Source organism: Helianthus annuus, chromosome 10 (assembly GCF_002127325.2).
Source record: "Helianthus annuus cultivar XRQ/B chromosome 10, HanXRQr2.0-SUNRISE, whole genome shotgun sequence".
Lineage (NCBI taxonomy): Eukaryota > Viridiplantae > Streptophyta > Magnoliopsida > Asterales > Asteraceae > Helianthus > Helianthus annuus.
Genome location: NC_035442.2, coordinates 167,721,749 through 167,747,423, shown reverse-complemented (window position 1 = coordinate 167,747,423; position 25,675 = coordinate 167,721,749). Strand labels below are relative to the sequence as shown.

Below are 25,675 nucleotides of genomic sequence, written 5' to 3'. Positions count from 1 at the left end.
AGAATTTACTACTTGTTTAAGCAATCATTATGAAATATAAACATATCATTTAATCAAAAACCATAGTAAATATGAATTATGAATCACCATTAATATAAATCCATTTTTCACAAAGAATATAAAACATCAAATCAGTGTAGCTATCGTTCAACAGATCCTTTGTTGAATATTTTAATTTAATGATAACATAAAATCAATGATTTATGTCTTTAACACATGTTTATGGACGACTGGCAAGTTGATAACATAATACGAACATACTTTACAGTTTACACATACGCATTCGTCCAAAGTGACTAATCGTGACCAAAGATTTTATTTGTGGATCTTTCCAAGCAATAATTTAACTTTTGGTAAAATAGAAAAAAGAGTTAATTACGTTTTTCGTCCATTTGATTTGTCAAAAATCACTATTTCAGTCCATTAGTTTAAAAGTTGCCAAAATCGTGTGGTTTCACTTTCGTAACTATTACAGTTCACCTCCGTTTTGGCAATTTTTAAATTAGTGGACTGAAATAATAATTTTGGACAGATAATAAGAACGAAAAACGTAATTAACTCTAGAAAGAAATAATATATCCCAAAAAATCAACACAAAGGATATTATAAAAACAAAAAAGAAAAATAATTATGGCATGGACATTTTTGATAGGCCAATCATGTTATTTTACAAGTTAAAAACAAAAAAAGAAAAATAATAATGGCATGGGCATTTTTGATACGCCAATCCTGTTATTTTACAAGTAGCATAGTGGTAGGTAGTGCTTACAAGTGGCCCATTACCATCGCCCAATCAAACTCTGCCACGTACCAATATTTCCAACCTTTTAATTTTTTTAATCTTTTCAATCGCCTTTTTATGATCATATCTTCTTCTTCCCCAAGAATATCCAGAAAAGTAGGGAACCCAAAAATGGCTACTTCACTCTCATCTTATCTTCTTCTCTGTTCTCTGTTCATCCTCTCTTTTATATCTTTAACACAATCTATCGATGATCAAACGAAGACGTATATCATCCACGCTTCCAAATCTCACAAACCTAACACGTTTTCCACTCATCACCACTGGTATTCATCCGTTCTCCAGTCAGTTTCATCATCAAACCAACAATCTGACATCATCTACACGTACGAACGCTCGGTCAACGGTTTCTCCGCTAGGTTGACCCGATCACAAGCCTCTCAACTCCGTCGTCTTCCCAGCATACTCTCTGTAATTCCAGATCGCCGGAGAACGCTTCACACAACTCACACACCTAACTTTTTAGGTTTAGCTGATACTTTCGGCCTCTGGCCTAACGCTGAGTACGGAGATGATGTTATTGTTGGAGTACTTGACACCGGAATCTGGCCGGAACGACCTAGTTTCTCCGATGAAGGTCTTCCACCGGTTCCATCAACCTGGAAAGGCAGTTGTGAAGTCACTCCGGATTTTCCGGCAACGGCGTGTAACCGTAAGATTATCGGTGCTAAGGCGTATTACAGAGGATATACGGCTAGTTTAAACGGACGGTTGAATGAAACTAACGGTAGTCTATCTCCTAGGGATACTGAAGGTCATGGAACTCATACGGCTTCTACGGCTGCTGGTGCGGTGGTGAAGGATGCCGGATTTTTTGACTTTGCTACCGGTGAAGCTAGAGGTATGGCGATTAAGGCTAGAATTGCTGTTTACAAGATCTGTTGGAGTGCAGGTTGTTACGATTCCGATATACTTGCTGCTATGGATCAAGCGATTGATGACGGTGTACACATCATCTCGTTATCAGTTGGATCTAGCGGTTACGCTCCTCAGTATTATCGTGATTCGATTGCTATTGGAGCTTTTGGAGCGATGCAACACGGTATTCTGACGTCATGTTCGGCAGGAAACTCCGGTCCAGGTGCTTATACAGCTGTCAACATCGCTCCGTGGATTTTCACAATCGGAGCTTCTACTATTGACAGAGAGTTTCCGGCGGATGTTGTTCTTGGCGACGGTAGAGTTTACGGCGGCGTATCGTTGTACTCCGGTGACGGACTCGGAGAAGTTCAGTATCCGTTAGTTTACGCAGCGGATTGCGGTGATCGGTACTGTTATTCCGGCAGACTAAACGCCTCACTTGTCGCCGGAAAAATCGTGATCTGCGACCGTGGAGGTAACGCTAGGGTTGAAAAAGGAGCCGCCGTGAGAGAAGCCGGAGGCGTCGGAATGATCCACACGAATTTAGACGAAAACGGTGAAGAATTACTAGCTGATGCTCATCTCTGTCCAGCAACTATGCTCGGTGCAGCTGCCGGAGATAAAGTCAAAGAGTATTTGAAATCAGATCCGTCACCAACGGCCACGATTGTGTTTAGAGGAACGGTTATTGGAACTTCACCGTCGGCGCCACGTGTGGCGTCGTTCTCCAGCCGTGGACCTAACTACCGTACGGCGGAGATTCTAAAACCTGACGTCATTGCTCCTGGTGTAAATATCTTAGCCGGTTGGACCGGGTACACTAGCCCGACCAGTTTGGATTCGGACTCAAGACGGGTCGATTTCAATATCATATCCGGAACTTCAATGTCGTGTCCTCACGTGAGTGGGTTATGCGCTTTGTTACGTAAGGCCCATCCCACGTGGTCCCCAGCTGCAATAAAATCTGCGTTAATGACAACCGCTAAGTATTTGGACAATATCGGAGAGAATATTACGGATCTTGCCACTGGGGTTGAATCCACACCGTTTGTTCATGGATCCGGACACGTGGACCCGAACCGAGCGCTTAACCCAGGGTTGGTGTATGATGTTGGGGTGGATGATTACGTGGCATTCCTTTGTGCCATTGGATATGATTCGAGTAAAATTGCTACTTTTGTGAAAGATCCAGTGGATTGCAGTGTAGGGAAGTTGAGTAGTCCTGGGGATCTAAACTACCCGTCTTTTTCAGTGGTGTTTGATTCTAAAAACAGCGGCGTTGTGAAGTATAAGAGGGTGGTGAAGAATGTGGGTGATGTGGATTGTGTTTATGAGGTGAGTGTGAGTTCTCCGCCCGGTGTGGAGGTGGTTGTGTCGCCAGAGAAGCTTGAGTTTAGTGAAGAGAAGACAGAGGCTGAGTATGAGATTACTTTCACCTCCAGTGGTGGCGGTTCGCAGGCGTTTGGTGCAATTGAGTGGAGTGATAAGGTGCATAGTGTAAGAAGCCCTATCGCGGTTGTATGGAGTTCGAATCCATGGGATATGACCATGTAATTTACCAATTTAGGCATTGTGTTGATTAAAAGCTGGCATCTGGCTCACACGAGGGATAAACTCATGTTGGTGTTTTTCTTTTAGTTTAAGTTGGGTTATGATCATAATAATATTGTATCAATTTCTCTCTTGTTGTAAAAATAGTAGCACAAGTTCAAGAAGAATGTCAGTTTACGGTTTGTTTTCTTAATATTTCAAGAATGTACAAACCGTGTGTAATGTTATGGCCTTGTACCGACAAAAACTGTTTATTTTTCTTATAAAGTTCTCGGATTTGTTTTTGGTTGGAGACTTTCTGGAAAGTCATGCATCATGGATTGGTCTTAATAAAAAAACCAGTCATTGTGCCTAAAACGCGTTTGCGTTGTTATATTTAGCCATTTAGGCAGGATTTCATTATTTCATGAGACACAATCTTTTTTGTGTCTACATGACAGAACAATGGGGGAATCACTTAATTAATGTGTTACACCGACTATTCAACTGAATGGTAAACTCTCAAAGGTATGTGATATTCATCTGGTGAGCGATGGGAGGATTTTCTGGTCCACCGACCATTCGACAAGCAAAATTTTCTATTATTCGCAACAACGTACAAGAGCTTTTATAATGTGACATTAATAACTGTTAACCAAGCAGTATCGCTTATTTAAAAACTTAATGGTATTAAGAAACTAATTTGCGATAGTTGTGGTCTAATGGTAGACATTGTTTTTGCTTTTGAACAGATTTTGAGATTTTTATTTGAACCAGAGTGAAGGCGCACTAAGAGGACATTTATTAATATATAGAAAAGACAAAATATATTTATTGATGGTTTCTACTTATCAACAAAAACGACGCTTTGGCCGAGTGGTTAAGGCGTGTGCCTGCTAAGTACATGGGGTTTCCCCGCGAGAGTTCGAATCTCTCAGGCGTCGTTTCTTTTTGTTTCTGTTTTTCTCCTTAAATTTTCACATCGTATGCATTGATAGATCACGGTCCTATGCATTTAATTGCATTTAATGATAGATGACGGTCCTACGTATTTAATTGTTTGATACATTAAAAAAAAGGTTAATTGACATTAAAACTAATATTAAATTTTTAGACATAGTGGTATATCTTTTTCTTATAAAAATTCATTTTCGATAAAAGAAAACTAGTCAATGAATTAAAATTAAATGGTTTACTTTATGTAGTTCTCACATAAGAATTTGAAATTGTTTTAATATATTTTTTTGAGATGCTTAGGAATTTCTTTAACTGTCACAATACTGACCACTAGCAGACCATTGTTAACGGTCCTGTTAGCCATTGTTGTTGACCACCGTTGATTGTCAATCTGTCATCGACTATCTTTAGGGGTAAATATTAGAGGGTGTGTGAATGAGTCCGGAAAAAAGGAAAAAAAAAAACTGTTGATCAGACCTCGTTAAAACCTTAGACCTCATTTCAACACAAACTACTAGTAGCCACAATCACCCATTACAACGCATACTAACACATTGACCATTTAAACCATGTATCTAAAAAAGAGACAAACCGGATAAAGTAAGTAGTTGTATACATGCAACTTGGCATCACCAAACCATACACACTAGTGCACTACCCTATCAAAGTTCACATTGAGGAGGTAATATCATAATTTTTAGTTACATGGAGCCACAATATTTAATCCGACGGATTACAGGCCCATATCATATCACATATATCTGAACCGACATACAACAAGCCCAAATCACTACACAAATATTCTAACTTATGGCTCGAGATAACTGATGGATTCAATAGGGGTCTTCAGCCCCAACTCCCTATTTAACGCTCATCATGGTGTTGAGGCCCTAAAACCTTACATACATAAGTACTTATACGGCTATGACTCCGGACCATTACATTTGTTATAATTGTCACTTTGCCTACGACTTCGGTATAATACTTGTTCGACTTCCATATTTAGGACTCTTAACAATCTATTTACAGATTGGAAATCAACGAGGAGGTGGGAATAGGATGTGGGCCAACCTTAACTCTAGGTTCCCACGGCTCTCATTTATCGCCCATGATGTGCTTAAATGGTTCATGCTAACCACTTAATGGTGTAAGATTTGACCCAGGCCAAGAGGGTCTCACTAATGACATGGCTTGGCGGTTACACCATAAATGCCTAGATGGCCACTCGCCTTCACATATAAGTATAAATATCTACTCTTGCATATATAAGAGGGCTAGGTTATCTACTCTACATTTTTACTCTTACAATGAACAAATACTCATGTTCACGTTGGTGCTTGGTCATAGGGGGACGAAGTTAATTGTGGTTTTCTCACTATGACGAAGTTAATGGTTTTCTAGTTTTGCATATCGCTTTGTTGTTTTGATCAAGTGCTCCCATGTTATTCGTGGATCATCAATCGGGTGCATCAAGTGGTGGATTATTAATTTGACACACATAAAGATGGAAGATGAAGGATTAAAAACGACCCTTTTGTTACGTATGTGTGTTTCATATCCATCGCAACCTAAACCAGATCAACTTGTGTAAATACAAAATCGTTGATTGTAGAGGCGGTGGAAGGGGCATAGATATAACAAAAAGATGGCGGTAACAACATGGTTAGTGGTTCTTAGTGGCTACAATACAATTAGAAACAATGGTTGTTAAAATTAAACATGTCTTTTTCAGTTTTAATATCTTTTATATGTTAGTTTTTATTCTTATTCCTTGTTTTTGTTTATTTTGTGAGGAATTGCATATCATTTGATGGGCTGAGTAAGTGGGCTGGAATTAAATGAAGGCATATGGGCTTGTAGCTGGGCCAAAGTTGGTGTAAAGTTGTCCGTGGGTCAAGGCGTTATGCAGATCGTTGGGTGTGTGTATAAAGCTTGTTGTAACTCATTGTTCAGTAAAAGAGATTAAAAAAAAAGAAGCCGGTCAAACACATAAGTTTCTAGGGCTTACTTTGTGTGTTGTTCACAAGATCCCACTTCTAATTCGCGTTCTTGATAGTTTGATAATGGTCTTCATTTTTGATGATTCTTATTGTTGTTTGTAGTTCTTAAAAGTGTTTCTAAAACAGTTTGTTAGACGATTTAATGGGTTAATAACATACGGCTTTTGTCGAGCTTGTATTGATCTTCATTTTCTGACAGTTGTATGGATTATCGACCAATTATAGGGTTGAGGAGCCGAGGAGGGGTGGTTTAACATTTTTCATTGTAACACCCTTATTATGAAAACATTTTCTATATAATATTAATTGGTTTGCTGCTTCTTCTTCTTTTTTTTTTTTTTTTTTTTTTGGGGGGGGGGGGGGGGGGGGGGGTTGGGGGTTTAGGTTTTTGGGTTTTTGGGTGGGGGTGGGTGTTAATTGGTTTGTTTTTTTTTTTCTTTTCTTTTCTTTTTTTTTTTTTTTGGGGGGGGGGGGGTTAGGTTTTTGTGTGGGGGTGGGGTGGGTGTTTAGGTTTTGGGTGGTGATGTAGTTGGTTTAGTTTTAGGTTATTGGACACTTGTCACTCTATAAATCCTTCTTACACTTCTTCCAATTAGAAGCCTTTATAAAATAACTTGACCCTTAATTAATTATAATTATTAGGTGTGTAAGTTGAAATTAAAATAAAGTTTGAAGGGGACTTATCATAATAATACAGAACGCAAGCTACCAAACTTATAAGTTGATATGTCTCTTGACTCGATTATCATTTCTTCACGCCTTGAGGAATCCTGCAATTTAGATTAAGATTATGTGCCCTTTTGGTACATACTCATGTGTCATGTTCCTAGCTTCACCAACCAGATTTCTAACATCGAAGGTTTCAGATGTACTCATGTAATAAATAAATTGAACATATCTTATTTTAAATTCTAAGATACATAACATGATTCGTCGAATTGTATTATGTTATTCAATTATCTCATTGTTGAAAATGTGAGATTCCTGTATCTCAATGCGAGAGGTTGTTTCCTTCAGAATCCTAATTAAAGTTCATTGACTTCAATATGAAGGTTGCCTTTGTTGTAGCTTGAAATCAGGTTTGTATAATCATACATTTTCCGTGATAAAGATCTTTGAGCTACTTGAGATTTTTATTCAGCGTTTGATGAACATCTTCTAGCTATTTCAACCTTGATGTCAAGCTAGCGTAGGCATTTAGAAACTAATTAAAGTATTAAACCAAGTTTAAACTTATATCAAATCAAGATATTTGTTCAATTAATAATGGATGTATCGTCTCATACTCTCATATACTTGTTTATAACATAACTAGTGGGATCCCTCCGTGCTACACGACGGAAATTTGGTGGTATTCGTTTGGTTCATTAAGGTATTGGCACTTACAATATGAACCGAAAGAGAAAACCCAAAAAATAAATTTGTGACATGCCCAAAGGGACATCAACATGTGGTTTACATCGATCGAAGACAATAAAAACAAATAGCGGTACCAGTTTCGATAATACTCATACTCGTACAGTAGTACTGATGTTGATCGGTCATAATTGGTTCATTAGTCACGTTACCGGCGCTCATATAGCTTACGATGCCAAAAATTACTTTACTTTGAATACAATTCCATTATCAACAAAATCTATTTGGAACGCCGAGAAAAACAATTAAACATAGTTGCGTACTTAGTTTTCTTTTAGAAAAACTAACAAACGAGAAAGACCGATGGTTAAAAGCATATATTATTTAAAGTGTTGGGGTGAAAATAAATTTTTTTAATTACTGTTTACTTTAAATTGGTGTGTATGTAAATGTAAATGTTAATGTTGTAGCATATATTTGTTAGTTGCATAGCCGGGCCTGGTTCTTTGTGGGCTGCTCAAGCTCACAGATCCAAAGATTAACAAGAGAAGCAAAATTCTTAGCCCATTTAATATGAGATATAGTCATACGACCCATACAGGCATATAGCCATATAGGCCTGGTTTTGGTTCCTGGGTTTATTCACGCAATAAAAGTAGGAAAATATGTTGATGCTTATATATTCATTTATGTGGGAGATGACCAGTGTGGGTATAGAAGTTAAAGTTGCTATATGATGATTATAATCTACCATGTAATTACGTATTTGTTTTGGGCTTTGTTTATAGTCATTAATACATTTATACATCATGATAATAATTCATTTTTTTTTTGAGAAATAAGTTGATTAAGATTAATTATGTGTGTCAAGTGGGTTTGATTTGGACCTATTTGTCATGCAATGGTTCAAAGTAAGTTATTTTAACAAAAAGAATCTTGACTTAAACGAGTCGAATTGAGTGACTATCACCTATAACCATTGTCTGTGACACCCCTATAATCACTGTCGACAACTTCACCTAGGGGTGAGCATAAAACCGAAATAACAGAAAATCCGAACGAGAATGACCAAACCGAACGGTTCGGTTTTCGGATTTTTAATAACCGGAAATTTCGGTTCGGTTTTCGGATAACCATTTTCAATAGCCGAAAATAACCGAACCGATAAGTAACAATAGTCCCAATCCATATATTTTTATGTTTAAGTTTAAGTAGTTTAAGTGTTTAACCCATGTTACTAAGAATTATTAATTTTATTCATGATTGTTAAATATTTATAATAAGAACATTAACATGTTTATGTATCATTAAATGATTTATATCCATTGTCTACAAGAAATAACAAAATTTAACATAAAAATTAAGCGATTTTTAAAGTATTATATAAAAACATTTTAATAAAACTTTGGAGAAGCATTAAAATAGATTAGAAGGTTAGGTTTATGTGAACCATATTATTTAAAAAGACTAAATATATTAACTTAAATGTAAACATCTAAGAAAAATTATTAAATTTTAAATTATACTTTTTTATCATTGAATCTTACGTAATTTGTTTCAAAAACCAAAAAACCAAACCAAACCATTGCTAAAACCGAAAAACAAAACCAAATAGTTTTCGAAAACCGAATCGTGCAACCCCTAACTTCACCCACTGTCGCCACTAACATTCATAAAAACAAATATCGGGTAAACCATTTGATATTCTTTTTTTTCTTTCTAAAACAGTAAATTTCAACTAGAACTCATTTTGATCATAAAAAGTTTCTTTTTTCAGATTTTTAATTGTTAATAGTTAACCACCCTTTTATTTCTTTATTTTCAGCTATAACGATGTTTATTATTTTAAAGAGTATTTTATTATGCAAGTAGCTTTCATTGATTTTTTTTTTTTTTTTTTTTGCTATTGTAATGCTTGCATTTGAATATCTAACACATTACGTTTTACATTTATTTTAATAATCAGTTTTGTTTTTTATACAACTACTTTACCACCCTTCTATTTCTTTATCTCAGCTACAACGATGTTTTATGGATTTTAAAGAGTAATTTACTATGCATGAAGCTTTTATTGATAAAAAAAAAAAAAAAAAAACTTTGACATCGATGCTTGCATTTTAATATCTAGTAAGACCATTCGTAGTGTTAGAGGATTTGGGCTTTTTAGGCCTCAAAACGCCCCATCACGCCCAAGTACACCGGCCCCCGGGACGTTTTCCTTCAAAAAGTTGGTTGGGCGTTTCCTTTAAAACGCCGAAGAGCTTTTGTTTTGGCCAATAGGAAATTTCCAAGTATTTCATGAAATATTAATTGTTTTATTTTTCTAAAAAATTAATAATTGGGTAATCATTGTTAAGGCATTATGAGACATTATACCACTCATTTTTAACTTCAAGCCTCATAATTCCTCTTTGCTTACTAGGATGCCACATGTCGGACAATGACCAAATAAGGGGTTAAAACATCAAGCCCACTACACATGGTCTAATCAATTTTGTTTTATACTAAACTATTTTTTTAGTTCGTATTACAAAAATCAAACATTACATAACAAAAAAGACATAAAAGAAAATTTGAATTTTAAAAATATTCATAATTCTTTTAAGAGTTAAAATGAAATTTTAGTCCCTGTGGTTTGGTCTATTTTGTCAGTTTAGTCCAAATGTTTCATTTTTCGCATGTGGGTCAAAAAAGGTTTTATTATTGCATCTTAGTCCACTGGGTTAACTTCATCCATTTTTTCAATTACCGAGAAGGGTAATTCGGTCTTTTTATATGTAATTCTGTTAACTAGAAAGACAATTCGGCCATATAAAATGACCGAATTGCCCTTCTCGTTAACAGAAAAAATGGATGAAGTTAAACCAGTGGACTAAAATGACAACGGTGAAACCTTTTTGGACCCGCAGGCGAAAAATGAAACCTTTGGACTAAACTGGAAAAATGACCCAAACCACAGGGACTAAAATGACATTTAACTCTTCTTTAATATATATTTTAACATATTAAAAATGACATTTAATATATTATAATGCATGAGTGAGACATTTTAAGATACCGAGCTTTTTTCCATTAATGCATAATGAACAACCTTAAAATGAGGGTAATTTAGTTTTTTAAACACTACTAACATTTTAATACCTCATTTTTAACCAAATTACGATTGAACTTATTATTAGTTACATTTTATACCATTATGAAAAACTAATTATCTTCATGATTTTTAAACATTCCTAACTTTTTCGTACATCAATATTTTTTATTATAAATTACACCTTAAAAACAAGTATTTTATTCTCTTAATTTTGAGTATACTATTACTATAGTATATTTTTAATTAAAAAATTGGTATGTTACGTGATTAGCAATGTTTAAGCGTTAGCAATTACTAAATCGTTAACCGAAACCGAACTAAAACAGACGAAACTAAACTGAAATCAACTAAAAATTGCATTAACTGATAACCGATTAACCAAAACCTAAATTAACTTTTTTTTTTGGAACAACATATTATAACAAAGAAAAAACTAGCGAAGAGCTGGAGATACAAGAAAAAAAGACAACAAAGGTACAAAACAAAGAGAAAAACAGTTACAATACATTTAGAGGGTCAGAGACCCAAATGCTCCGGTTCCAGTAAGTGATTTTCGATTTGTTTTTGACCCAATTGAACAAGGAGGGTAACAAATCGTCATACAGTCTGTCAACTGATCTGTTTATGCCTCTAAAAATCTTGGTGTTTCGTGCTTTCCAAATCAACCAAAGAGTGGAATACATAATACACAGCAAAGTGTTTCTCTTCCTGCCATGGACCTCCTCCACAATCAGATCATGCATCTGAACCAAGTTGTCAAAGCCTGTGAAGTCCCAAGACGTCCACATGGATACCCTCCTCCAAACGCCTCTCGCGAAGGTGCAGTCAAGAAAGGCGTGAATCACAGATTCCCCAACACCTGTGCAATCTGCGCAGTAAACTGAGATGGACATAATACCCCGCGCCTGAAGGTTTTCCGCCACAGGAACTCTGTTTTGGAGGAGCCTCCAAACGAAACAATTTATTTTAAGCGGAATCCAATTCACCCATTCACAAATCTCTTTTTCTGAACCATAAAGCGCGAGCTCGATCACCTTTCTCGCAGATTTTACCGAGAAGCCATTGATGTTGTCATCCCTCCACTTCCAAGTATCCGAATCTGGGCCAAAGGGGAATATACTTAACAAATCTTCCAGATCAGAAATCTCTTCTAACTCTACCTCAGAGAGCCTCAGTTTCTTCCACTTCCAAGTCGGAAAAAAACGTCCCATCCGAGTCACAAGTCACCTGGTCTTTCACGAGACACTTCTTCTTGGATTCCAAGTCATACAAACTAGGAAAGATAGATTTCAGCAGGAACCTACACGCCCAGGAATCGTACCAAAAACTAGTGAGGTTACCCCTACGCACCGATCGAACGATCATGCACCTCGGGTCCACACCCACATCAACCAAATCATTACCAATCTTCGAGATAGTGAGCCATGTACCTGAGACTGAGTTGCTGGCCATTCTACCATCATCAATAGAATTGACCTTATGTATGGCGGATATACAAGTGTGCCACAGAGCTTCAGAATCAATTCTCCACCTCCACCACCACTTCCATAGGAGGGCTAAATTCATAATCCGAAGCCCTCCAACACTAAGCCCGCCATAAGATTTTGGCATAGTAATCTTACGCCAAGCTACCCAACTAATCTTATTCTTGTCAATTGCACCTCCCCACAAAAATCTTCTTCTAATCTTTTCTAAGGCCTCAATGGTTTTAATAGGCGCCTTGAACATAGACATAAAATATACCGAGAGAGAACCAAGCACGGGTTTCACCAAAATGAGCCTCCCACCAAAAGAAAGGCAAGAAACCTTCCATGAGCTCAATCTCGACTTCAGCCGCTCTACTATAGGAATCCAGTTTTTAGTTAGCGTCATATTTGCGCCCACCGGTAAGCCAAGGAAAATGAAGGGAAAGGACACGGCTTCACAACTGAGGATGGACGCTAATCTATTAACCTCCCCTCCGCAACACGAATACCAAACACCTTACTCTTAACAAAATTCACTTTAAGACCCGAAGCTAGATGAAAACAACGAAGAATCCTAGCAAGATTCAACAAGTTATTCTTGCACCATTCACCAATGAACATGGCATCGTCGGCGTAAAAGACATGAGAAATGATAGGACCTTGGTTGGGAAGTTGCACACCTTTAAAGACGTTGTTCGCCGTCGTCTTTTCATAATTTGATTTAACCCTTCCATAGCAATGATAAAAAGATATGAGGAAAGCGGATCCCCTTGTTTAACGCCTCGCTTAAACTCAAATTCATGCGTTGGCGAACCGTTAACAAGAATAGAGGCTTTCCCAGAGCAAAGGCAACTCGACACCCACATCCTCCATTTGTCACCAAAGCCCATGAGACCCAACACCATGTCAAGATATGACCAACTAACCGAATCAAATGCTTTGTCGAAGTCAACCTTGAATAACATACATTTCAACTTGTTCTTCTTTGCCCAAGCGATTGTTTCATTCATAATAAGATGTCCATCCAGAATGTTTCGACCTTCAATGTATGCCGTTTGCTCGACACCAACAAGCTTGTGAATGACCGTTTTGATTCTAATAGCAAGAAGCTTAGAGATAAGCTTGGACATGCACCCGATAAGGTTTATGGGCCTATAATCTTTAAGCGAAATCGGGTCTTTAACTTTGGGTATTACATCCATGACTAAGAAGACCTTTGTCTTCAAAGTCCTTGACAAAGGCGATGAAGTCATCTTTGATAATATCCCAAAAAAATTTTAAGAACTTGAAGGTAAAGCCGTCGGGGCCGGGCGCCTTTTTACTACCACATTCCCAGATAGCCTTTTTAATCTAATGGCTCCTGCTTCCCAAAAAGTTCATCCATTTCAGCGTGGAAATGTTTTGAGCCTCGTCCATTGGTTAGGTGCAAAACTAAATTGTTTATGATTGAGTTTTAGAGTTATTTCCTTAATCCATAATAAGGAAACAAAGTCTATGATCGTAATGATTTATGTAATCAGTGTTCTCACAAAAGATTGTGAATTGATTTGAAGAAACATATTTTATAGTAAATAATCAGGTTCATGAATCGATTTGCAGAAAACAATTTCATACCCTCAAAACCGATTATCAAAACCATATACAATTAATTGTTCTTAAATGGAAGTGGGGTACCATCAAAATTCCATTGCATCTAATTGAAATTTGTTGCATCAAAAGACGAAGTGGGTTCAAACAACAAAATATGATTCATTGATTTTAAGGATTTCAAGTAGCGTCTGTTATTTTGAAAACTAGGGTGTTCAAAATGTTCGTGGCTCGCTTGAAAAAAAGTCGAATCGAAATCGTCTCGGTTGTAAACGAGTTGAACCAATGCTAGGCCTAGATCAGCTCGTAAGCCGATTCGGTTATATATATATACACACACATATTAATTTTAAAAATATTAGACCTATATTAGACCTAATCCTATCGATCCTACACATTCCTTCGCACTCTTTCAACCTTAATCACATATATGATCTTGTAGATTTATTATTTGCATTGATTGTCAGAGCTCAATCATACCTTAGCAAGGTGCTAGCAAACTGACTACGTAATAGGCATGTAAAAAAACACATATTTGATTTGAATCTTCAAGAACAAAATAAATCCAAAGATGTGAATAATGAATTCCCTCAACTAATATACTCATCTCCAAATGGTATCTACCATCAGGTCTATTAGGGTGTAAGGGGTGCTTACCTCTTAGGTGAGTCCCCCCTCTTACACAACCAGAAAGTGCCTCGTCAACTCCCCTCTAACACTCCCCTAATACCCCTTTTTGATGGCGGCACTCCCCTCTTAGGTGAATTGGTTTTTTTTTTTTTTTTTTTTTTTTTTTTTTTTTTTAAAGGAAACTTTTGATTGGTCAGGCTCTCCCTCTCTCCTCCCTCTCTCCTCCCCCCTCTTCGGCAGCTCCCCACCGTTTTATTGCCTCTCTCTCTTCACCGAACATGATGGCGGCACCTTACCTATGCGGCAAGAGGGGTACCCGAATGGATTTCGGTGGGTACCCCGCCCACCCTTAGTAAGGTTCTTCTAATGCCCCACACTCCCAAGTCTCACATAGACCCAAAGATCATAATTAGAGTTTTTTTTTTTTTTTTTTTTTTTTTTTTTTTGCAAGCCGCTCAACAAGCCATGAGTTGGCTCGATTATTTTATGAGCTGAACTCACGCTTGACTTTTTAGCTTAATAAAATACACAAGTTTAGCCGAAGATTCCTTGTTTAAAGTCGAGGCATGATTACTACCCTATTATAAACAGATGCCATGTAATTGAATTTCTAACATATATTCAATTATTTTTAGTTAGATATTACAATACGAATGGATTATATTTTTAATTGAATTCCTCACATATACTCAATTACTTTTAGTTAAATACTGTGTGACTAAATTATGTTTCGTAACAGAAGAAATGATTTATCCTATTATTTTCAATTGTCGTCTTAACATTTTTTGTTTTGTTTTAATAGATTATCCCACATATGTTTAGATGATGTGAGCTTCTTACCTCTTTATATATTACTAGAAAGACGGTAGAGGTTCAACTAAGAATTTAATCTTCCCTAAGTTTCCTAAGAAGCAATCTTGAGCTTACATGTGGCAATCTCATTAATTTAGATGAAAGGGTAATATTGGAAAATGCAAATTTCAAACAGATCTGTACTTAGTTTTAATCACACGATTTTCATTCCTTCTTTCATATTTTTCATTCATTCATTCATTGAGCTTACCAATTTCATCGAGATCGTTTTCATCTAAATCAATCGCAAATCTCAATCTCAATCCTGCTGAATCGTTGATCGTTTTCATCGATTTGCCGGTACCTGCGAGATTGAGATCAATCCTGCTGAATCGTTCATCGTTTTCATCGATTTGCTGGAACCCTAGCTCCTCTGTTCATTCATTGATTTGCTGATTTATCCTCCTCTATTTTAATGATGTCTACTACTGTCGATGGTAAAATACCTTCTAGTTTTAATTTCATCTACTTTTTAGGTTTTTAGTTTTGATCTAAGTTGTGCTGGTTTTTATTTAAAAGTGTAGTTCTGAAGTTGTGCTGGTTTTTTTATATTACATCATATTTTAAAGTGTAGGTTTGTAAAGTTGTGCTGATATCTTTATTTTGTGCTAGTTTGTCTGGTAAAGTTGTGCTTGTTTTTTGTGCTGGTTTATTGTAAAGTTTGTGCTGATATCTTTTATTTGTTCTGGTTTTTTGATTTGTTCAGGAGTTCGTATCTGTCCAACTACTGGTAATCAGTATTATACTCCTATTGTTCCAGATTCTTCCAAACCTGTAGTTGGTATGCATTTCCAGTCAATTGATTCTGCCTTTAATTTCTATAAGAAGTATGCTAAGTTATCTGGGTTTGAGGGTCGAAAGCATACTCAATCTTCAAAAAATGGTGTTGTGATTAGAAAGTACTTTGTTTGTGCGAAAGAGGGTTCAGCGACATCCTGTGCTGTTGACACGGTAAATGATAGTGTTGGTGCTGATAAAAAGTTAAATGACCGAAGGAGGAGACCTTCTAAACGTACCGGATGTAAGGCACACATCCGTTTGTCTTTAACTCCAAAAAATACTTATAGAATTTCTCATGTATTTGAGGAGCATAATCATTCTTTTGTTGATGAAGAGGATTATCATCTTTTAGCTTCGTCTAGAAAGTTGACATTCACTGAAGAGCAACTGCTTTCTGATTTTTCTGAGATGAATATTGGTCCAGTTAGGGCATTCAACCTTATGAGAAAGATTCGTGGTGGATTTGATAAGGTTGGAGTGACGTCTACTGATTGTAAAAATTTTAAAAGAGATATTAATTTGTTCATTGGAGAGTTTGATGTGGATATGGTTGTCCAACGTCTTATGAAGAAGAAGCTGTATTTGCCGAATTTTTCTTGTGAATTTTATTGTGATGAAAAAGGTGCTCTTGCTGGATTATTTTGGGCTGATGAAGAAATGAAACTGAATTATGAGGTCTTTGGGGATGTTATGTCTTTTGATGCTACGTTCCGTACGAACAGGTATTTTATTCACTTTTTGTAGATCATTTATTCATATTTTTATTAAACTAGCACAATTCAGCAAGCAGTTGTAATATAATCAATTCAATTTTTAGGTATGACTTGGTATTTGTTCCGTTCACTGGAATCGATAATCATCATCACAATGTCAAGTTTGCTGGTTCTTTGTTAGCATCTGAAACTGCTGAATCATATAAATGGCTTCTTCAAAGTTTTTTGAAGGCTTTTGGTGTTGCACCTAAGGTGGTTGTGACTGATCAGGACGCTGCAATGAAAATTGCCATCCGAGATGTTTTCCCAGATACCAGACATCGTTTGTGTATGTGGCATATAATGATCAAAGTTTCTGAAAAGGTAACTTTCTTAAACCAGCACACTTTTAGCATATAAACCAGCACACTTTAAACAATCCATTTAAACCAGCACACTTTAGCATATAAACCAGCACACTTTTAAACCAGCACACTTTGGCATATAACTCAGCACACTTTTAAACCAGCACACTTTCTTTAAACCATCACAGTTTAAGCATCATAGTTTAAGTTTATACATCAACTAGCACACTTTAACATATAAACCAGCACATTTTAGGATTTGTTTGCTGTTTTAATATACTAATTATTTTTTTTGTTATAGGTTGGTACTGAGCTATCACAAGATGAGGTTTTTAAAGAAGATATATGTGATGTTGTATGGACTGATGCTCTTGAACCAGCACAGTTTGAGACACAATGGTGTGATTTAATGATTAAGTACAACCTTACTAGTAACAGCTGGCTGTCTGATATGTACAACATCAGATCAGATTGGATTCCTGCATACTATCGTCATGAACATATGACCGGTCTTATGCGTACAACATCTAGGTCTGAGAGTGAAAATCATTTTTTTGGTCAATTAACCAACACAAAATTGTCATTAGTTGAGTTTTTGAGCCATTTTGATACTGCAATGGAATCTCAGAGGTTTAAGCGCAGCAAACGTGATCATGATACCAGATACACACAACCTCGCATGAAAACCAATTATGAATTGGAACTGGAAGCTGCAAAGATTTATACTCGGGGGATATTTTTTGATGTTCAAGAAGAAATTCGACTTGCTTGCAAGAATTGTATGTGCAGGCGTGAAGAAGAAGTTGGTGATTCAATTAAGTTTTATATTCTACAGGTCAATCTTCCTGGCCTTCATGAGGTATTTATTTATACCTTTAGTAGCACAAACATGTTCTGCTTTTTACAATACATTTTAAGTAGCACAGTGATTTATATTTACAATTAGAATTTTACATATATAAACCAGCACACTTTTGTTATAAACTAGCACAATATAAGCATTTGTTATTTGTGTAGGTTCTTTTTACTCCTAAGGATATGGTAATTAAATGCAGCTGCAACCGATATGAGCAGTATGGTTTGCTATGTAGGCATGCCTTTTGTGTTCTTCGTCTTTGTGGTATAAAGGAGTTCCCTAAAAAATATGTTATGGGGCGTTGGACAAGAGATGTTGTTCCAAAAAAGACAAAAGTTTCGAGTTTTGATCAAAATGCTGCTGGTAATCAAGTTGAACGTGCTTCCAGCATTGTGCGTGAGATAATGACTGCAACTGAACATATTGTTAACCGTCTTGTTACAAATATTGACCTGTTATCGTTGTATAGAGACCAAGTGATCGAGTCGAAGTTGAAGGTTGATTCTGCTGACCTTCCTGCAGAATCACTTGACAAGAATGCAAGATTAGCTAATATTCTTCATGCTGATCAGCCATGTTCATCGTCTTCTGCTACCATTCTTCCACCTAGTGGTATTAGAAACAAGGGGTGTGGTTCAAACAAACGCTTAAAGTCTTTTCGTGAGGTATCATCTTCAAGAATATCAAAGAAAACTAAAACTAGAGGTTGTTTGATATGTGGAGGTCATGGACATAATAGTCGGACTTGTAAGATGAAGACTACTGTTGCTGATTCCCAGAAGAGCAGTTAGTCGTGTGTCTTGGAAATCATGATATTTGGATTTGTTATTTTTTTCATTTCAGTTTGGATTTCTTGTATTCTTATTATGTTTACAACATTCAACCAGCACATTATTAGTTTTTGTTGATTTTGTAAATGTAATTGTCAAGAATTTGATTTTTCAACATTCAATATACTGTTTAAAACCAGCACAATTTTAAACTTTGTTCTTTAAAACCAGCACAATTATAAAACCAGCACAATTTTAAACTTCTTCTATGAAACCATCACATATTGTCATAGTGAAACCAGCACAATATTAATTGTAAAACCAGCATAAAATTAACTTTCCTAATATAACTGTTAAAGCAGTACAATGTAATTGTTAAACCAGCACCATATTAATTGTTAAACCAGCACAAAATATTACAGACAACTACCAAACTAATGTTATATTGTTCAACCAACACAATCAATATTTCTGGTTCAATCTGTCATTGATTTTCGTTTCCGCATTTTTCTTGCATTCCTCTTTCTTTTCAGGCTCCATCTTCTCATACTTCTCTAACAGTTCCATCATTTCACCTTTCGCTAAGTTGATGTCGGATAAAAGTATTTTGCTTAAATACTTGTATCTCAGTTCAACCAACTCTTTGTCTTGTTCCGGTGACTCTTTCGACAGCCCACTATCCCATTCCTTCTTGCTCACATGATTCCCTGTGTATGTCTCCATGTGTCTCATTGCAAAGACACCACAATCTACAAAGTTCTTTTCCGTTTGCCACGACATTTTCATTATTTCTGGTTCCAAGGGCGACATCTTTGTGTGCATTGTTGGGTATTCAACTTCAAGGTAATCACATACAATTTCTTTCTGTAATTTGAAAATTTTCAAAATCAAAATCCCTAAGCATCACAAATATAATTAAAATAAACAGCACAGAATTAATGGGCATCAATATATTACCACTCTTTTAGCACGTGCCATTTTTTGTGCTTTTGCTTTCCCTTTCATGTTGTCTATAATCTTGATGGCTTCTCCCTTGAAATCAAAACATACAATGTAGTAGTGCTTGTGTTGTAGTATTGGAATGAACAACATGTCCACTTTCCTAATAGTTCCAAACTCGGTAGTCATCAATGTCGCGGCAATGTTTTCTCTGAAATTTTGTGTGCAGGTCTTTTTGTTCAGTTTTGGTTTGAAGTTGTTTTCTCCCTGCACAGAAACCAGCATAATGTGTTATAAACCAGCACCAGCACAATGTGTTATGAACCAACACAATAATAGCATTTCATATATTAGACTAACCAGCTATTAATAAAACATTAATATTTCAAAACCAGCACAATGTGTAATAATCCAGCACATTTTGTTAAATGTGCTTTTTCTAATCTGTTATTAAAACCAGCACATATTAGAAAACATACCAGCATGTTGCATGGGCAGAAAACTCTTGCCGGCGAACCTCTGCTTCTGTAGACCTCTTCACTGTTTAGTACCAATGACCAAGCTGTTAGGCCTTGGACATGTATGTATAAGTTCGGGTGAAGCGACTCCAGACATACCCTTGAAAGGTTTGTGTTAAATGTTGTCTCAAATATAAACACCCTGCATTGTTGTAATACACATTAGTTTAAATACTTATTTTTATCCAATTAAGATTTTGTTGGTTTTTATACTTACCAGGGGTCGTCAACTGTCGAGAACATCCATTCGGCTATCCTTACTTCAATTTTTTCAGTTTTTGTTTTTATTTGTACAACTCGCTGCATATATGGTGAACATAAAGGTTCGGCAGGGTGAGTTGTACGTTTGCTTTTCTTCTGGTCTCCGGCGTTTAGGTCTTCACCTATGAATTCTTGTTTTTCACTGTCTTTTTTGGGTTCCTTTTCTGGTGTTTTAAAAACCTCTCCTTGCTGTGTTGGTTGACCAGCAGCCTCATTTCCTTCTTTCTTTGCTGGTTGGCCAGCAGTGTCACTTTCTCCCTTTGGTGGTTCATTAGCATCTTCACCTCCTTTCTTTGTTGTTTCCCCATCAGGTTTACCATCTTTAACCTTTTCTCCACCTGTATCCTTTTCTTCTTCACCTATGAATTCTTGTTTTTCACTGTCTTTTTTGGTTTCATTTTCTGGTGTTTTAAAAACCTCTCCTTGCTGTGCTGGTTGACCAGCAGCCTCATTTCCTTCTTTCTTTGCTGGTTGACCAGCAGTGTCACTTTCTCCCTTTGGTGGTTCATTAGCATCTTCACCTCCTTTCTTTGTTGTTTCCCCATCAGGTTTACCATCTTTAACCTTTTCTCCACCTGCATCCTTTTCTTCTTCACCACCAACTCCATGATCAGCACCATCTTTTTTGCTGCTTGCTACCTGTTCTGCCTTTTCTATTTCTTTTATAATCTCTGGCCACATTGAACTGGTGATTCTGAAAGGAGTTGAATCAAATTGTGAGACCACCATTTTTTTTTTTTGTGATTGGGTAAGTTTAACTTCATTCCCTTCTTCCTTTTCATTCCCTCCTTCTGTCTTCTCTCCACTTCCTCCTTTTTTCTTTTCTTCATTCCCTGCTTCTGATTCTTGCTTCTCGAAATTGTACTTTTCACCATATACTACCAATCTTTTTCTCCACTCATCCACAGCATCCACAACCTCCTCACCTTTGTACTTTGTTAAACATTCTGCAATCATTTCGTGTGTTTCTTTGACATGCATGTCCAGTTCTTTTGTTCTGGATTTTATCAGACAAATCCATTCCTAAAAAGATAACCAGCACATTCTTTTTATAAAGTAGCACAAATTGTAAAAGTAGCACATTCTTTTTATAAAGTAGCACAAATTGTAAAAGTAGCACATTTTCCATTTTTATTTTTACATACACATGATAAAAGTTTACAATAAAAGTAGCACATTTCAAACTAGCACAGTTTTATAATCCATTTAAACCAGCACACTTTAGCACATAAATCAGCACAATTTCACATTCCAAATTCTAACATTAAACTAACATATACTAGGTATAAACTAGCACAATTTAACATTCCAAACACTAAATGTCATAAAAGTAACACATTTTTTAACAAATGTCATAAAAGTAGCACATTTTTTCAATAACCATCTAAACCGGCACTTTTTTCAGTAATACTACAGATAAACACAATAAAATAGAAATTACCACTCCACTTGTTGGATTTGTAGGTGGAATTTGTGAGAGTTTTTCCTGGGATTGTGGAATGTCCAAACTTTGTGTAATGTCTAGAGATTCTGGGAAGTCACTAAAGTAATGATTTCTAGCTTCATCAGTTTCCTTTGAGATTTGTTGATATGTGGATAGAGGTTGTTCAGCTGGTGCTTTTTTCTTTATCTTCAGTTTTACCTTCAAATTCTTTCGTTTTTCACCAGTTGTTGCTGCTTTCAAACTTGTTTTCTTCTTACTCTTCACCACCTTTTGAGTAGGTGTTTGTGTTGTCAAGGTGAGTTTCTGTGCTGGTTTCCCATCTTTTTCACTTCTCTTTCTTTTATTGCTTTTCACCACCGGACCAAGCTTTTTAATTGTATCATTTTTATGATACATTACAGCTGGTATCATCTTCTGTGTTGGATTTGTTCTTTGGTATGTATCATGCGCATAAACCAACTGATTGATTTACAAGTTAGTTTTTGTTATTATGTTTGATAAAAAACAATAAATATAAATCATTTTTAGATAACTACAACATACCACTAGAAATGTTATCGGTCCGATGTAATGGTGCTGCTTTAGATTGGAACCAGCTTGTTGTCTTTCTGTTCAAGCAGTCGATCACGTAGCTGCACCAGTCAACATCCTTAATATCTACATCAGGTTGCAATGTTGTAAGGAATTTCATGTTGACGTTGCCACCGTGTGTGAGCTCTGCCATTATTGAGTTGAACATTACAAGAAAGTTCAGTTGAAATAGCCTTCCACTCTCCTTCTGTTCTTTCACAACATGAATAATATGATGCATTTTTGGCAGTTCATCATCAATTTCAAATTGATTTCTAAACTCTGCAACAACTGGATCACTCATTGATGGTTTACTCAACTCCTTAACCTTCACTTTACCCATTGGTATGCCAAGAACTTCTTGTACTAGGTTAGGTGTTATCACTACATTATGTGTACCTAGATTCAGTGTGTTGATTGTAGGTTCATAATTGTTAGTGAGCCAGTATCCCAGATCAGTTGGTATTTTTGTTATATCAAAGTTCTTCATGCTTTCAAATCCCATGTTATCTACTTCTGCTTTCTGTTCGTCAGATAACACTTGCATGAATTCAGCAAGGTTTTTTGGGCTGTTCCTGATTCTAATTCTTTTTTTCTTATCAAATTCCTTGAAAAGTGTTGATCGTATAGGTTCAACGTTTGTGGCAACAACTTTTAGTGCTGTTTTTTGTTTCTTTTCCGGTTGTTCGAAGTCACTGTCTGATGAGCCTGCAAGTAATTTCAGAAGAAACATAGTAACCAACACAAGTTATAAAGTGTACTATATATTAAAAAAACAATAACCAGTACCATTTTGATCATTTAATACATAATAAACCATGATTTTTATAATTCAAAACATCATTGTTACATAAGGTTCAGAAAAACATGATCATAATACATAACAGCATTGATAACATTAGAAAACTAAAACAAACAACATAAACATGATGATCATAGCAGGAGCTGGCTAGATTGCTACTTCCTTCCAAAATTCTTGACTGAGATTATAGGTTTTTCCTCATCTTCTTCATGTTTAGGTTGTAGGATGGGGATCTTTTGTTTTTCATCATCTTCTTCTTTTTTGGGTTGTACAACTGAGATTTCAGGTTTCTCATCAATCTCTTCTTTTATGGGATCTGAAGGTTCACCACCAGAAGTAGGATGATTGGTATAGTTTGGCCCCCAGATTGCTACTTCATTCCAAAATTTCGGACTCATATAATATTCCTTTTTTGTTGGTCTTACAACTTTTAGTGGAATGGGATGCAAAGGTTCATTATCAAAAGTAGGGATTGGTTCTCCTGGTTGTACAATTTGTAGTGGTTTGGGATTGTACAACTCTGTTTTCACACACAAAAAATATCTCCTGAATTTAAAAGTAGCACAGTCGGTAAACCAGCACAGATTTGGAACCCAAAAAAACCACTTGTGCTAGTTTCTTCTAAAACACTAAAGTAGCACAGACGGTAAACCAACTAGAATTTGTGCTAGTTTACTAGAAAACACTAAACCCTTTGTGCTAGTTTCTTCTAAAGCAATAAACTAGCACAGATAGTAAACTAGCACAGATAGTAAACCAGCACATATTTGGAACCCAAAAAACCAACTAGAACTTTGTGCTAGTTTCTTAAAAAACACTAAACTAGCACGGAAGTTAAACCAGCACCGATTTCAAAACCAGAAAACCAACCACAACTTTGTGCTAGATATTTCTAAAACACTAAACTAGCACATAGGTTAAACCAGCACATAAAATAAACCAGCACAAAAAATAAACCAGCACTATTTCATTAAAACACAACGATGGATCTGTTTTATAAAATGCAGAACATGAATCAGTTTAGACATATTAAAACCCTAGAAATCTGTTCGTTTACAGATCCTTAACAAACCTTCGAAATCGTCATCAGGTTTTGTTTCTTTATGCTTCTGGCTTCTTGTAGATCTCTTAGAACCTGTGTAATCGATTTGATTTCGAAGAAACTTAGAAAAACCGTACAAAATTGAAACGAATACACCAAAATGCAAAAAAAAAAAAAATGGAACGTACTCTCTGAATCCATCGTTGATGCTGTTTTTGTTGTTGTTTGTTCGATTTTCGTCTCTCTTATTGTCGATTTTAGGGGACGTTTCTTAGCCATTGGGAAGTTTTAAGAGAGAGTGAAGAAGAACTGTTTTGAATCGTCAATAACTGCTTTCCTTTTTGTCCAGTACTATTTTTTTGTTTATGGCGAAAATACCCCCGCGCGTTTTAATTGTTTACTTATCTAGTTTAATATTAGGGATTTAATCTGGTCCATTGGTTGTTTAAAAACATGGTGTAGATTGCTTCTTAGGCAACTTAGGCAAAATAGGCTTCTTAGGGGAACCGCCCCCCTAGAAAGACTTAATACTTTTAGTTGAGGTTAAATCATATTATTTTCATTAAATGAGTATAATATTTATCCACATCTTTATCTTTACTATATCTATCTATACTATATAATAAAAGAAAACAACTTTGGACAAATGTCATTCATTGGAGCCATCTATTTTTTAGTTTTTTCATATTTATCTCTTACTTAATTATAAATAATTAATATTAATTAAAAGATAATTATAAAATTAACTTTAAACAATTCGTATAGGAGATAATATAATCTTTTGAAATATTTATTAGATTTCAAAATTATTTATCTTGACATTAACAAAAAACCTACACTAAATATAAATTAATATAATGTAAAGAGTTAAACGTCATTTTAGTCCCTATGGTTTGGGCCATTTTGTCAGTTTAGTCCAAAAGTTTTATAATACACAGGGTTTATAAAGATAAAAAAAATATAACTTTTTATTGAATGGTATATAAAATTACATGTGCTTAACCCATACAATAATGAGGTTCTTAAAAATGTAACTTTTTTCATTATTAATATATAAAATAAAATTTACTCAACCCGTACAATACACAGAGTTCTTAAAGATATAACTTTTTATTATTTAATATATAAAATTACATTTATTCAACCCATGTAATAAAAAATATTTTTAAAGATATAATTTTTTATTATTTGCAGGGCCGGCTTTGGGCCCGGAAAACCCGTGCCGACGCCCGAGGCCCAAAATTTCAAAGGGCCCGAAAAGTCTTTATAAGCTTGTATATATTTATTAAATTATATATTTAGTACATTTGTCCGTTAATTATGCAGTGTAGCGGCAAAAACCATCTCAAAATATTGTAAAGGTCTCAAGTTCGAGTCTTTGCTCCATCACTAAGTTTTATTTTTGTAATTCATTTACCCTTAACCATAATTTTGGGCCCAGTTCTTTTCGTCGCCCGATTTTTTTAAGAGTTTTCGGAGACGGCTCTGATTATTTGGTATG

The 25,675-nt window shown here is 35.7% G+C and overlaps 2 protein-coding genes and 1 non-coding gene across 3 annotated transcripts; all 3 read left to right on the top strand.

Moving 5' to 3' along the window:
* The first annotated feature begins 767 nt into the window (after nt 1-767).
* LOC110886486 (subtilisin-like protease SBT1.4) lies at nt 768-3,500 on the top strand. The gene has a single exon (XM_022134293.2). It carries the CDS (start codon nt 860-862, stop codon nt 3,215-3,217), a length of 2,358 nt encoding a protein of 785 aa, XP_021989985.2. The 5' UTR covers nt 768-859; the 3' UTR covers nt 3,218-3,500.
* A 555-nt stretch (nt 3,501-4,055) lies between these two features.
* TRNAS-GCU lies at nt 4,056-4,137 on the top strand. Its single transcript has one exon. It is a non-coding gene; the product is annotated as a tRNA-Ser (tRNA).
* An 11,302-nt stretch (nt 4,138-15,439) lies between these two features.
* Nucleotides 15,440-18,738, top strand: LOC110886487 (protein FAR1-RELATED SEQUENCE 5-like). Its single transcript, XM_035978777.1, has 5 exons — nt 15,440-15,572; nt 15,842-16,637; nt 16,733-16,991; nt 17,274-17,831; nt 17,990-18,738. Exons 1-5 carry the CDS (start codon nt 15,551-15,553, stop codon nt 18,617-18,619), a joined length of 2,265 nt encoding a protein of 754 aa, XP_035834670.1. The 5' UTR covers nt 15,440-15,550; the 3' UTR covers nt 18,620-18,738.
* The last annotated feature ends 6,937 nt before the right edge of the window (nt 18,739-25,675 follow it).